This window comes from Lygodium microphyllum, chromosome 1 (genome assembly GCF_053477565.2).
Source record: "Lygodium microphyllum isolate KBCC chromosome 1, Lygodium_microphyllum_v1.1.10, whole genome shotgun sequence".
NCBI lineage: Eukaryota > Viridiplantae > Streptophyta > Polypodiopsida > Schizaeales > Lygodiaceae > Lygodium > Lygodium microphyllum.
In genome coordinates, this window is record NC_141135.1 from 161,888,255 (window position 1) to 161,901,940 (window position 13,686).

Sequence of the window (13,686 nt, forward strand, 5' to 3'; positions counted from 1 at the left end):
TTATAAAAGCAAGAAAGAGAATTGTTAGATAGTGATCTTTCTTGCACACACATATATTTCTTATTCTATTTTCTAATTTTGCACATTCAACATAACATATAGCCAAAGTGAAACATATACCTAAGGTATAGTAGGAACTTCCCTAGACAATCATGTTGCCTTGCTCTTTGTATAAACATTTGATGGCGATGTGATGTTAAAAGATCATGCACTTACTTTGATCAATGATCCAAAAAACCTTTTGACAGATAGCTACCAAATAATAAGTATGGATGCACTTATCTTTGATCAACGATCTAGAAAACTTTATGACGATATGCTAATTATATTGTAATATAATTATATGTATATAATGAGTGTGTATAATGAATGATTAAATATGTATAGTTAATGTTAACATAACTTAATGTATATTATCAACAATATCAATGTCCTAATATATGTGTGTGTGTATGTATGCATGTATATGTGTGCGTGTACACACACACACACACACAACGATTGAGATAGGATATCCTACGTTTGACATCGGTAATTGTTTTTTTAAAGTTTAATTTTAGATACACTTTAAAATCATATGGAAAAAACATTTAAATATGTTAGTACATTTGTAGAGAAGTGCTTGGAGCTTCGATGCAAATCATCAAGAAGAATCTAGATGCAGATCACCTATTAGATATAGCTATATAGAAATAGTATAGATATAGATAGATAAATAAAAAGAATAAAGATAAATATACATAAGAAGTCTGAAGAAGATTGGACATCGGATAATGTACTATTGTTAATCGTTAACCAGCAATTAATTAATTCTTCGCGATATACAAGACTTGGCAAGCCACTCGGGGGAGAGAGAGAGAGCGAGAGAGAGAGAGAGAGAGACGTAGCGGAGATGATGGAGGGTTCTGTCTTGTCCTCGGGTGGTGAATGCTCCTTCCCCATCTCTTCCTGCATCAAGTCTCAGAATCTTTTCAACATTAAGACGAGAAGACAACAGCAACCACAAGTATTGTCCTTTCTATGAAGCTCTTTCTTGTTGCCGCGATCTTGTGCTGGTCTCAGCTTTAGTGGCCCTGCTTGTCCGTGGCAGCTTTGGAATGATGCTGTCGGTTGGAAGGACGTCGTTGCGGGAACGTACAGGGCTCTATCATCCCCATATCCACAGCAAGCGGCAAGGTACAATGCGCTTGCCTCTTTCTAGAAGAACTATGGCAGCCGGATGTTGAGATTCTTTTGGATATGTTAGTCCCCGTTTCGTACCTTGGAGAGCTCTTTGTCTCGTGGTAAAATGAAGTGCTTATGATCAGAATGTTAGTCGTAGTTTATTTTCCGTGTATCTTGTGCTGTAAACAATTTTACAGAGCCAGAACCAAGCGGTTAGGTTAGTCTGTATGAGAGTGGAATCTAAAAACTTATAAATCATGGCCTTTGATGTGTGAGATGATGAAAGAAGGATTGCCAATGTTCTCGTAGAAGCATAGTAATGCGAATAGCTTGAAACGACACGGGCGAAACACTGAAACATTTCAAGTTTTGGCCTGAAATGTTGATGCATCTACTTCATTCTAACTTTGAGAAACAAAACTTGAAGGAAAACTTGAAGAAGGAAAATTTGAGTTTTTGCTTTTATGCACCTCTTTTTGTGTTTACACAAAAGTATGTGTCCTCTTTAGGACTTAGACTGTTATGAATTGGGTAAAGAGAACCTTCTTCTTGAATATTACCAACATCTTGCATGGAAGTAGAAACATTCAAAATGGGAATAGAAGTAAACACTTGTGTACCTTACATAGGAGTGGAAGGAGGGAAAGGATATGAGGTTTCTACCCTGTGTCTCCTACTCCAATAGGATGGCTAGTCCCATATGGAGGTTCCATTCTTCTTGCAAAATCACTAGACGTGTGTATAATCTCAGGGTGAATCAACAATGTTACCTCCTAGTTGTTATTGGGCTTGATGCATGAGAATCAAATTGTACTTGGCTTGCGAGATTACATAGGGTTTGTAGACACCATGATAGTTAGATGTCTCTCCGCCAGTGTTAGAACCTCATTGGGCAAGCTATGGAACCCATTCTTGCTCGGTTCTTGGGACACGACTTTTTGGAGATTGAAGTGGTGTGGATGCGTTTCAGGTCATCTTCCCTTTGTAAACGTGTTTCTGATGACAAGCTCTCCAATCAAAAGCCCAGGTTTCTTTAGTGGAGTACCTAGCTTTGATACTGTGTGAAGAAATAATGGTCTACAGATAACAACACAATCGTATAACAAAGTACAAAGTGATAAAGAATGCAGTTACTGTGAGGGTAACGTAGAGACAATGGACAGTGAAAGTGAATGAATGAACTATGAATTATACAATGCTCAATGCAGCAAACACACTATGCAAAGTAAACATTGATCCCCGTACTCCCATGTCTCTAGGATCGGGGTAGAGAGCATGAGCCGGAGAATGTGTCATAATATGATGGATCTTGAAATGCAGTACATAGCCTCAAAATATCTCCAGCAACAGCAAATGCAGTCCACTAAGTGTGGAAGGCTGGAACAGGGGAGAAACCTTTAAATGCAGCAATAGGAGGTGATGTGGTAGCTGGGTGACAGGCTTAAGCAGCTAAATGCAAATCTGCCTTAGACATGGCAGTGCTGGTACAACAAACGCAGGGACTGCTGATGATGTCAGCAGCTAGTGACAGCTGGGAGAGGGTAAATGCAGGCTGGAACACGATCTGCATTTGTAAATGCAGGTGTTTTGGTGATGACAGCAGGCTGGAAACAATCGCCAACAGTAGCAGGGGGACTGGATAGCAGGCGCTTGATGATTACTACTTGTAATAACTAGTCTACAAATTGTCATCATTAAGACAAATAATTGCCATTAATTTACACTTAATTTTCACTGCTGCAAAAACGAGTTTGGGGCTGAGTGATGGGTAGTTTGTCTATTTACAGGTGGGTGGGTCCTCCCAAATTAGGGTTTGGCTATGGGACTCAGACACTTTCTAGGAACGCATTTCTTTTTTAATGAAAGTTTTTGAGTTTTGAGTTTTGGGGTTGTAATCAAGAGCTAATCAATTTATAATGCATTTTTACCTCAACAATGGTCACTTCTATTACCATTGGTCCTTTCCCTTTGGACTATTGGAGAAGGGAGAGTATTGTGATGCTGATTTTCTTTTTTCAGTGAGGCATGAACATCTTGAGCATCAATGCGAATAGAAGTGACAAGAGTAGAGTAGGTGCCTAAAAGTCTAGTGACCAACTGATTGACCTAAAACATGAAACCATAGGCCAAAGTACTTTGATGTCCTGCGAATTGTGGTGGGCTCACATGGAGATATGCCCAAGATGCTCTTGGAAAGCCAAACACCCCCTTGCAACACATGATAACTTCTCTTACTGTTGGTCCTTTCGTTTTTGCCTACACGAGGAAGAGTAGTGCAATGCTGGTTTTCTTTTTTTGGTAAGTTGCAAACTTCATGAGCACCAATGGTAATAGAATTGACTTGGTGGATGGAGTTTGGAGAGTAATAAGTTAGCTAAGCGAGTAGCAAAGGAAATTGCAGAATCAAACTCATTCAAGGAGAGCTGAAATTGCTACCTCTCAGGATTGATGACCTTGGAACAAGGTTGTCACATATTGTCCAATGTTACTAGGTACTAATCGGAGTAAAATATATGAGAGGATTGATGACCTTGGAACAAGGTTGTCACATATTGTCCAATGTTACTAGGTAATAATTGGAGTAAGATATATTGTACATACATTCAATGCGAAAAATCATATACATACTTTAGGGCCTATACTTAAGAGGGCCTGAGCAGGTAGGTAGCTTGAGAGCTCGAGGAGGTAGAGAGAGAGCTTCACTCTTGAAAGCTTGAGGACTAAGTAGTGCATTAGAGTGTTAGATAGTATGACCTTGTGGGTGTGCAACATGCACATGTGCGCACACCTGAAATTTGAAATTTGAGTGAGAGAGACACCTTGAAATTTGAATTTGAGAGGGAGAGAGAATATCTTGAAGAGGGGAGAGGGGGGGGAGAGTGTCTTGTGGGTGGTTTGTTTGGGGTAGAGAGAGAAAAAGAGAGTATGTTTGTGTATATTTTGGGAAATGGAGCCCTCAGCCAGCTGCCAAAACAGCCCCAAAAAGTACCCTTGAATGGCTGGAAAACAGTCATGCAAATGTTCATGTCAAGGGCCACTTTTTGATCCACACACAATGGTCTGACGGGCTGTCCATTGGACAAGCTGGGCTAGGATAAAGTGAGCTGGACAGGGCTGGACAAACCAGACTTACTGTCCCATTTATCGGATGTGGAGAACCTTGGTACGAGGCTTGTGTAGGTACATGCTAATGTCTTGTTAGTGTGTAGGTAAAGGCTAATGTCTTTTCAGCAGTCGTGATCATGTTCTGGTTGTGATCCCTACACTGAGTCAGAAAGGGTCACTTGGAACTCTATCTAGTGTTAGTAAATTTAGTCATGTCATTTTTGATCCATTTTTGGTGGACTGTTTGGTTCTTCTTGGTGATGTGGTGAATGATCAGCCCAAACCTGGCATTGTAGGTGATTGGGAGAATAGAGATGCTCAACCTACACCTTGATCATCATGAATGACTAGGTTTTAGCAATTAATATTTTCTATATGATTGTTGGAATACAGTGTGTGCTCTTTGCATTGGATTGCCTTCTGCCTTTTGCTATGTATGAAGACCACACACAATGCCAAAAGACATCCACATTAATTGTTTTAGTAACTGGTTAGAAATATCTCAAATTATTCTATTGATGGCTGGGTGTGGGCTGATTTGCACTGGTTGAGAGTAGGAATCTCTTCGAAGAATGTATCAGTAGATCCTTCGTCGTCATTTCTTTTATGGAAGGGGAATACATTACCTTTTCAGTATGGTTGATAACCTTTTTAAGCTTTGACAGAAAGGATGTGAAAGGTCACAGTACATCTCATGCTTCTATTTTTCAGAGTGTCTTACAATTGTGGAAGGAGTTTATGAGGGTCTGGTATGCAAACTGATAAAGAAATTTTAGCAGACTGTGTGTGCTGCATTTGTTTTATTGCACTTTCAAGGGTTGGACCAGCTCGAATTTCTTCCAAAGTTGTATTTTCCTTGCACTGTCTCAAATGTTATTATCCTCCAAGTCCCTTTTGTTCTAGGTTTAATGTGTGAGTTGTGATTTTGATTATGCAGGGGAGGTTTCCAATTAAGTTCTAGAGCAAAAAATACAGAAGCCTCATCAAGCGGTGAGCTGGCTTGCTGAATGATTGTGTTCAGTTTTAAGCTGATTTCTTTTGCCTCCTAATTTTATAAATGTCTTCCAAGTGCAGATAATGTAGACATGGATTTTAATGCACAAGATAGGAAAGGTGTATCATCTAGGAGCTTTGAAGAGCGTTTGGAGGCCATCAAGAGGTTACATTGCTAACTGCTTCTCTTTTGTTTTGCAAGGTCTGCCCTTAGGTAATCCAAAGGCAGATTAGTAGTTTGCAGATAATAGTGTTAGGCGCTTGAGCACTATTTCAAGTGTTTCAGTGATCCAGCAAACACATTGTGGGTCTGATTACTGCTAGTTGACACATTGAATTTTTGCACCCTATTGTGAACAATATTGTGTTTGTTTTGGATACATAGCCTGTGCTGCAATGGAGACTTTGAGGACCTTCTCGAAGGTTGATGTCATGGTGAGCATAGCTAATACAATTGGAATCTGCACCATCAGGGAAGCACAATAATCTGAAAATGAGATGCATGGGCATGCAAACATACTTCAAAGAAATGCCCAGAGCACTTTTCTTATGTATTTTCTCACTGTGACAGCACCAGAAACTTATAATCATAAACTACAAAGAATTTAACTGACAACTTCAGGAGACTTCATCAATTGGTGTTTTATGTCAGTGTTTGTGAACTGGTCAACATCTTTAAACTATACAAGTCGTCTCCATCTCAGCTGCCATGCAATGGGCTCATCAAAGCAACTGGATTTTGTTAAGACCATATTTATCTTTGCTTTCTGAATAATGCCCTCCCTGGTCTCATCTTTCACACCCTTTTATTTCTTGTCAACAGCAACATGATTGTTTTACAGTATCTCTGCCACAGTAACCAGACTGGTAATAGCTGTTCTAATACTGATCATTGCAGTTCGTTGTGCTGTTGCAAAAGGTTGACATAGAAGGACTTCTTTATGCTGGAGACCTGTCAGCCAAATACCCCAAACTGCTGTTATTGCCTTGATTGATAAATTCTTCAATGGTAGGCTAGATAGAGATGCTCACTGGAGTATACCAATCAGCTAGTAGCTTTGTTGTGTGCAGAAAGCCATGTAATTTTACCACTCGAACACTTGGCCCATTTCGTTGATGGTTGAAGGGAACCGCCGTTGTTGATGTAAAAAGATTGAAGCCGTCATCGGGCAGCAAGAGGGACCAAGGCACACCACAGAACACGTCCAGCATGGCAAGGACCATGCAACAATACCCAAGGAGGTAGTTTTGTCAAGAAAGTTCGTTGATTCAAGTGTCGATGACGAAGAATAGAACTCTTAGCTCACGAGCACTCATGAGGATGATAGAACAGTCGCTCACCCCATGGATCAATGATGTTAGCCAACCAAAAATCAAACCTAGAGGAAAAAAAACATTTGAAGAGTGCAAGATCGTGATCATGGATACACTTGCCTCCTCGGTATCTGGTCTATTACATGTAATCAAAAGTCTTAAAAAGGAATAATGAATTCAATTGTAGATGAATTTGGAACTTATAAAAAAACAAGTTTTTTATTCTACCTTTACATCTCTCTTCAAGTGTCTCATAAAGTTTCGTCAAATCTTTTGACAGGTGAATGGACGACGAAAGTCTTTTGATAATGTGTGTCATCGGTGTTGTAGTCGCTGTCATAGCAATGTTTCAACTATTGTTGAGTGATTTGTATGACGGGGACGATGACAGCATGCTATTGCATACTTTGATGGAGTGCATGGCTCGAGGTTACGTTGCACGTCGAGCCAGGATAGGTTAGCGAAGGCACGATCGACAGTCAAGTGTAGCAGTGCTGAATAGTGAATGGCAGGAAGCTGGTCACCAAAACGCAGAAGTCTGGATGCTGGAAACTGGTAAACGCAGCAGTGTACCTCTGATCGGAGGCTAGAAACTGTGCACAATCTGCTGTAAACAGCAGGTTGAAATAGTGTCTGAGAGTGTCAGGGCCTGCAATGCTGAAAATGCAAGCTGGCTGACCTTGGAGATGATGGACAGCAGGCTGAACAGCAGTCTGGGACAGTCTGGAGCAGTTGCCAGCAGCTGAGAGCTGTCGCCTACAGCAATGGACAGGCTGAAGATAATGTGGGTGCAGTCGATGATGGCTGGACAGCAGATGGAGGCGGGCTGCAGGTTAGAAACTGGGCGCCAACAGCAGCAGAGGGTGTGTGGGCTGGTGTAACTTGCAAACAAGGATGATCGCTGAATGGGGGCAGCTTGTCTATTTATAGATGTGGAAGGGCGCCCCAAAAATTAGGGTTTCCACTAAACTCTCTCAAACCGCTCCCCGTTTTAGGGTTTCCACTGAACTCTCTCGAACCACTCCCCGTTTTAGGGTTTTACTCTAAAAGAGCATTTTTAGTGTGTTTTGGGGCTATTTAAGAGGCTAATCAGCAAATAATGCATATTTTAGCTCAACAAAGATTTCAAGCTCACTAATGGAGTTTGAAAGGCATTGTCCTATGGTCTTGGCACATAGTTGGTAGTTCCATACATTTCCATCCTCAATATTGATGAGCAACTGCAAAATCCAATCAGACCATGATTGCTATGCTTCATTGCTATTGTTAGGGTCATGAGGCCATGTGTGAGGAGTACTTGAAATTGGTGAAGTATGTGATCAATGACATGGGATCATGCTTCCACCAAGCGGAGGCTCTTTGAGAGGGTTTACAATGTATTGTTAGTTTACAAACTTAAATAGAGCATTGGAGAGTTCTACAAGGAAGTGTGGTGGACCATGGATTGGTTGGTGATCATGTTCAAGAGACTGTCCATAAAGCATAGTGGCAATAGGTTGACAAGCATGTTAGATAGTGTGGAGCAATGGAAGCACAAAGATGGTGCTGATAGATCTGCTTAAACACAATGAACAAAAAAGAACAATAAGAATGCAAAACGACTCAAGGAGAATAGACTTAGGAAATGGAATCCATATACTAAGGCTCTAGAGTAGTACAACGGTACGGGCTGAGGACAGCCAATGGAGTGCAGGAGTCTCCCTCTCTCTTGAATGGAAGTAGCGTGCTGAGTATTTAATACATGAAATGATGAAGTCTACAAGCATTTGATGTGGTGAAATACCATCGGTCACATATAATGCACGTGACACAAAAATGAAATCCACTTTGGTTGCGTGAGGCCTTCTTTGGAAACCCAAAACTCCACTAGAGATGAAAGGAAGACATTGACAAACCACAAGGTAGCAAGAACAGGATGGTGAGGACATCTTCTTTGATGATGATGTTTAAGAGGAGGTGTATCATCACCAGGGGGATTCCATAGCAGGGAGGTTTTTTAGCCAAGGCTATGTATTGAGAGTTACGTTATCTCTAGGATGTAAGCATCATGATGTTGGAGGAGTTAGCAGCTGGAGGAGGGAGCAGGTGAGTGAGAGTGAGTGAGAGAGAGAGAGAGAACGATTCAATTATTTATACGTAGGGCACGTAAGGGTGCATTCACATGTACAGCTAAGTAACACGCGTACTATACACGACAGTGAATAAAGGGCCTTTATCCCAACAACCTCCCACTTAAAGGTCCGAAGTGAACCTCTAACCAACTCCCACTAGTCGTATGCAATGCTCATGCTGAGCTTTGCTTAAACTTTTAGTGAGAGCATCTGCAGGGTTGTCCTGTGTTTTGATCTTGGTCAATGTGATTAGACCATCTTCCAGAATTTGTCTGATAAAGTGATATCGCACATCTATATGCTTTGTGCATGAATGATACATGGCATTCTTAGCCAGATACACAGCATTTGGCTATCACATCCCAACACTAGAGTACTCATAGACATCTCGAGATCCTTTGCAAGTCTACTCAACCATATAGCTTCAGTAGTTTCAGTGGCTGATATGTATTCAGCTTCAGTAGTAGTGCATCCTGCTCATAGCAAATACACTTTCTTTGTGTACCCTTTAAGTATCGAAGAATACACTTGATAGCCTCCCAATGTGTTTTGCTAGGATTTGACATAAACTTGCTAACAACTCCCACTGCATGAGCAATGTTTGGACGAGTAGCAACCATAGTATACATAAGAGAGCCACAAGCTGATGCATAAGGGACTCCCTTCATAGCATTGGCTTCCACGTCATCTTTTGGGCTGTTGGCTTTACTAAGCTTAAGATATGGAGGTAAGGGCATCCCAAAATACTTAGCTTCAATCATGTTAAATCTGTCCAGTACCTTTTCAATGTACTTTTCTTGAGATAAGAACAACAATTTCTGTGTTCTATCCCTGCGAATCCTCATGCCCAATATATGCTATGCATTCCCCAAATCTTTCATGGAGAAAGCTGATTTCAACTGATCTTTGAGAGCATCCAAGCTAGTCTTTCGTTTCCTAGCTAGCAACATATCGTCCATATACAAAACAAGTATGATGGGGCTGCTATCTGTATCCTTTTTCATGTACAAACAATGATCTGCATGGCTGCGTATAAACCCATGAGAGAGCATAGAAGTGTCAAACTTTTTGTACCACTGCTGTGGTGCTTGCTTTAGCCCATACAAGCTGCGTTTTAGTTTACACACCATTTGCTCTTTTCCAGGAACTACAAAGCCCTTAGGCTGTTTCATGTAGATTTCCTTATCAATCTCACCATGTAGAAAAGCTGTTTTTACATCCATTTGGTACAGATCTAAGTCTAATACAGTAGTGAGAGCAAAAAGCACACGTAGGGTGGTCATCTTCACAATAGGTGAGAAGACCTCTTGGAAGTCAATCCCTTCCTTTTGTGCATACCCTTTGGCAACCGTTCTTGCCTTGTACTTGGGTTTTCCATCAACTGTCTTTACTTTGTAAACCCATTTGTTTGGAAGAGGCTTTCTTCCTTTGGGCAACGACACAAGATCCCAAGTATCATTAGCATATAGAGATTTAATCTCTTTCTGCATAGCTAGCTCCCACTTACTACTGAATTTGCATGACTTGGCCTCTTTGTATGTAAGAGGTTCACCCTCATTTGTAAGCATCACATAGTGCAAAGAGGGGTCATACCTATGTGGTTGCCTTCTTAAACGTGTAGACTTGTGTACCCAATGATCTACATTTTCAGGAATTGGGTCTACATCTGGAGGTATGTTATTTTCAGCATTTATTGGCTGCTGTAAGCCATTTTCAGCATGCTGTTCATGCTGTACAACACCTTCATTTTCATTATCAGCATCTACATTTTCATAATCAGCAAGTCTATCTTGCTGTCCATGACCTCCTTGTGCTTCTATTTGCTGTCCATCATCATCAGGCTAAAAAATAACCGACTGATCATCAGTTTCAGCCTATGGTACAGCACCATGAGGCTCATCATTTGAAGTAATAGGTGGCTGCAAATTCTGAAATTTGACCTTGTCCATGTCTTCATTGGAGGCTAAAGTACCTTTCAGCAATTTTGCCTCATTAAACACAACGTTACGAGTGCAAATAATTTTCTTATGTTGAGGTAGCCACACTCTGTAGCCAAATTCACCCTCATTACCATAGCCCATGAAAATGCCTTTGGTGGATTTCGGGTCAAGTTTACTTCTCAGCTCATCTCTAACATGCATGAAGGCATCACAATCGAATATTCATAAATGGTTATATGAGGCCGATTTGCCAGACCAAAACTCCCCAGGGATGCCATTATTTAAGGACCGTTTGGAGACAGCATGTACCGCACTCTTTCACTGAAAGTCTTATTATATCTTTCAGCCACCCCATTTGAAGAAGGGCTGTAAGAAGTTGTAAGCTCCCTCTTAATTCCATGCAAGTCACAAAAAGACTTAAATTCGGTAGATGTGAACTCACCCATTATTAGTTCTCAAGCATTTTAGCTTTCTACGTGTTTGAGTGGTCACAAATGCATGAAATGTTTTAAAAACAGCAAACACTTCACTTTTCTTTTTCAACATATAAACCCAAATCTTCCTAGAACAATCATCAATAAAAGAGACAAAATATGCAGCACCACCCAATGATTTCATGGGCATACTACATATATCAAAATGCACTAAGTCCAAGACATTGGACTTACGAGAGACACTAGAGTAAAATGAATTTTTCATTTGCTTTCCAAACTGACACTCATTACAAAAGTCAAGTTTCGAGCCTTTTCCATCAACCCTCTTCAAGGAGTCAAAGACATCAAGTCCTCTGTGGCTCATATGGCCTAATCTCTTATGCCACAACTCAAAATGACAACCAATTTCAGCAACTGCAAGGAACTTGCCATTCAAAGCTTTACAGTGCAAACAATACAAAGTGCCCTTTTTGGTTCCTTTGGCAATCAGCATGGAACCCTTTTTCAATTTCGACAAACCACCACCAAAAAGTGTAGTGTAACCATGAAAGTCAAGCTGACCAACAGATAGTAAACTCTTTTTGATGCCAGGCACATATCTGACATCTTTCAACACAAGCTCTTGGCCATTATCTAAAGACAGGTGTACAGTGCCATTCTCATCAATGCTGCAAGCATGGTTATTTCCAAGGTATACTTTTCCATAACTATCTGCATTGAACATAGTGAAACACTCCAAGCAAGGAGTTACATGGAAAGAGGCACCAAAGTCTACAATCCAAGTTTCAGTGACACGATCATCAACTGACAAAAGTGCATCAATCATATTGGCCTTGGTAATCTGCATATCTTGTATGTGACATACAAGGGCAACATAATCAATTGCACATAATATGTCAGCCTCGGTATCCGAAAGCTTCTCTATGACTACATTGGAGGCTGCATTGGCCTTTTCCTTGCCTTTGGCTGCCTCAGATGCATCTGTCTTATCCTCTTTCTTCTTTTTGTCTCCTGCATTTTTCTTTCTCTCTTGTTCCTTCTTGTAATACCTGGAATCAGGCTTCTTGTGGCCCTTCCAACCACACTGATATCAAGTAATATCACTCTGTTCCTTTCCTTTGCTCTTGCTTTTGTTTCTCTGTTCAGCATTTGTATTTTTCTTTTCAGCCTTGTCTCTAATATTATAAGCTGAGTTGCAGCCTTCTCCACTAGACTTACGCCTAATTTCTTCATTCAAGATTGAACTCCTCACACCATTATATGAGAGATTGGGGTTATTGTTGAGAGAAACCACCAAGGTCTCCCAAGAATCAGGCAGTGTCGTGATCAGAAAGATCACCCTCAACTTATCATCAAAATCCAAATTTGCATCCTTGAGCTGATTTAAAAGGCTAGTAAATGCACTCAAGTGCTCAGCTGTAGGCTTGGACTCATCCAGTCGCATATTCACCAACTTGCGCATTAAATGCATCTGTTTAACAGGTGTGGTGATCTCATAGGTAGTTTTCAGCTTCTCCCATATTGCATAACCTATATCTAAGCCCTTAATGTTTGTCAAAATGTCATCAGTGACACCCATCTTTATGTAAGTCACAACCTTTTTGTTAACTCTCGTCCAATTTGCCTTAGACATTTGTGTGAGTTTATCTTCCTGCAAAGCATCCTCACAATCCTTTAAGAACAATATGCCCTGCATATGGTCTTTCCAAAGGTCAAAGCCTTGACCATCAAACCATTTCCATCAAACTCTTAATGTCAGAACAAGAAGAAGTTGCAGCCATTTTTATTACGAACATGAGTAAATGCACTGAACTGCAGAAGCACAAGCTGAACCAGCAAATACACTGCTGTTCTTCCCCAAATAGTAATAAATCTCTGCTGTTTTTACATAAACCAGCCACGCTTCGAGCAAATACTGCAGAAATTTATCAAATTCTGCACAAAATGTCACAATTCTAGGTCCAACAATGCGTAAATGTTAATCAATCTGACCAAACTGAGCAAAACTTCAGCAAAACATGAAAAGCCCCGATTTTTCCGGGTCCAATGTCAGGAAATTTTACTTGAATGACCAAAATTTTGACAAATTTGACAAAATTCCGAATTTGATGAGGTCAATACGCACAATGTCTGCAATTTTTGACACAAATGTCACTGCCAGGCACAGGATTAAATCTAGAAAAAGCCCTAATTTTTTGGGTCAGATTTGCCCAGTTTTGTGACTTGTGCTTCCACGTGTGAATCTCGATCAAAAGAAAAAAGGGGAAAGTGAAAAGTTAAAGTTTTTTTTTTTTGATTTGATTAAAAAAAAAAAACTGACCGGGGGGGGAGGGGGATCCATTGACCCACCGTGCCACGTCGCTACCCACCCTATTGCTTGTCTTGTCGTCATGCCTAGTGCCTGCATGCGCTTGTTGGCCGTCGCGACTCCCTGTAGCGTCGCTTGCCCATGACCTGTCCGCCACGTGTGCCTGTTGGCGCTGCCTGCTTCATACTGCGACTACTGCCCGCTACTGGTTGCCACACGCTCAACACCTCGCCTGATCCTAGTCCCACCTATCTCACTGGTTTGTCTTTCACGTCGACCTGACAGTTGCGCCCAGCTCTTGTCAGTTGATCTCGTCA

General features: G+C 40.9%; 1 protein-coding gene across 1 annotated transcript in view; it reads left to right on the forward strand.

Annotated features, from left to right (window-relative positions):
• The first annotated feature begins 829 nt into the window (after nt 1-829).
• Nucleotides 830-13,686, forward strand: part of LOC148041900 (Tetratricopeptide repeat (TPR)-like superfamily protein) — a 174,609-nt gene continuing 161,752 nt past the window's right edge. Inside the window, exons 1-4 of the mRNA XM_087683924.1 lie at nt 830-1,006; nt 1,091-1,176; nt 5,207-5,259; nt 5,344-5,428. Of these exons, the coding sequence (XP_087540050.1) occupies nt 893-1,006; nt 1,091-1,176; nt 5,207-5,259; nt 5,344-5,428 (338 nt within the window). The 5' untranslated portion in view covers nt 830-892. The remainder of the gene's footprint in view (nt 1,007-1,090; nt 1,177-5,206; nt 5,260-5,343; nt 5,429-13,686) is intronic.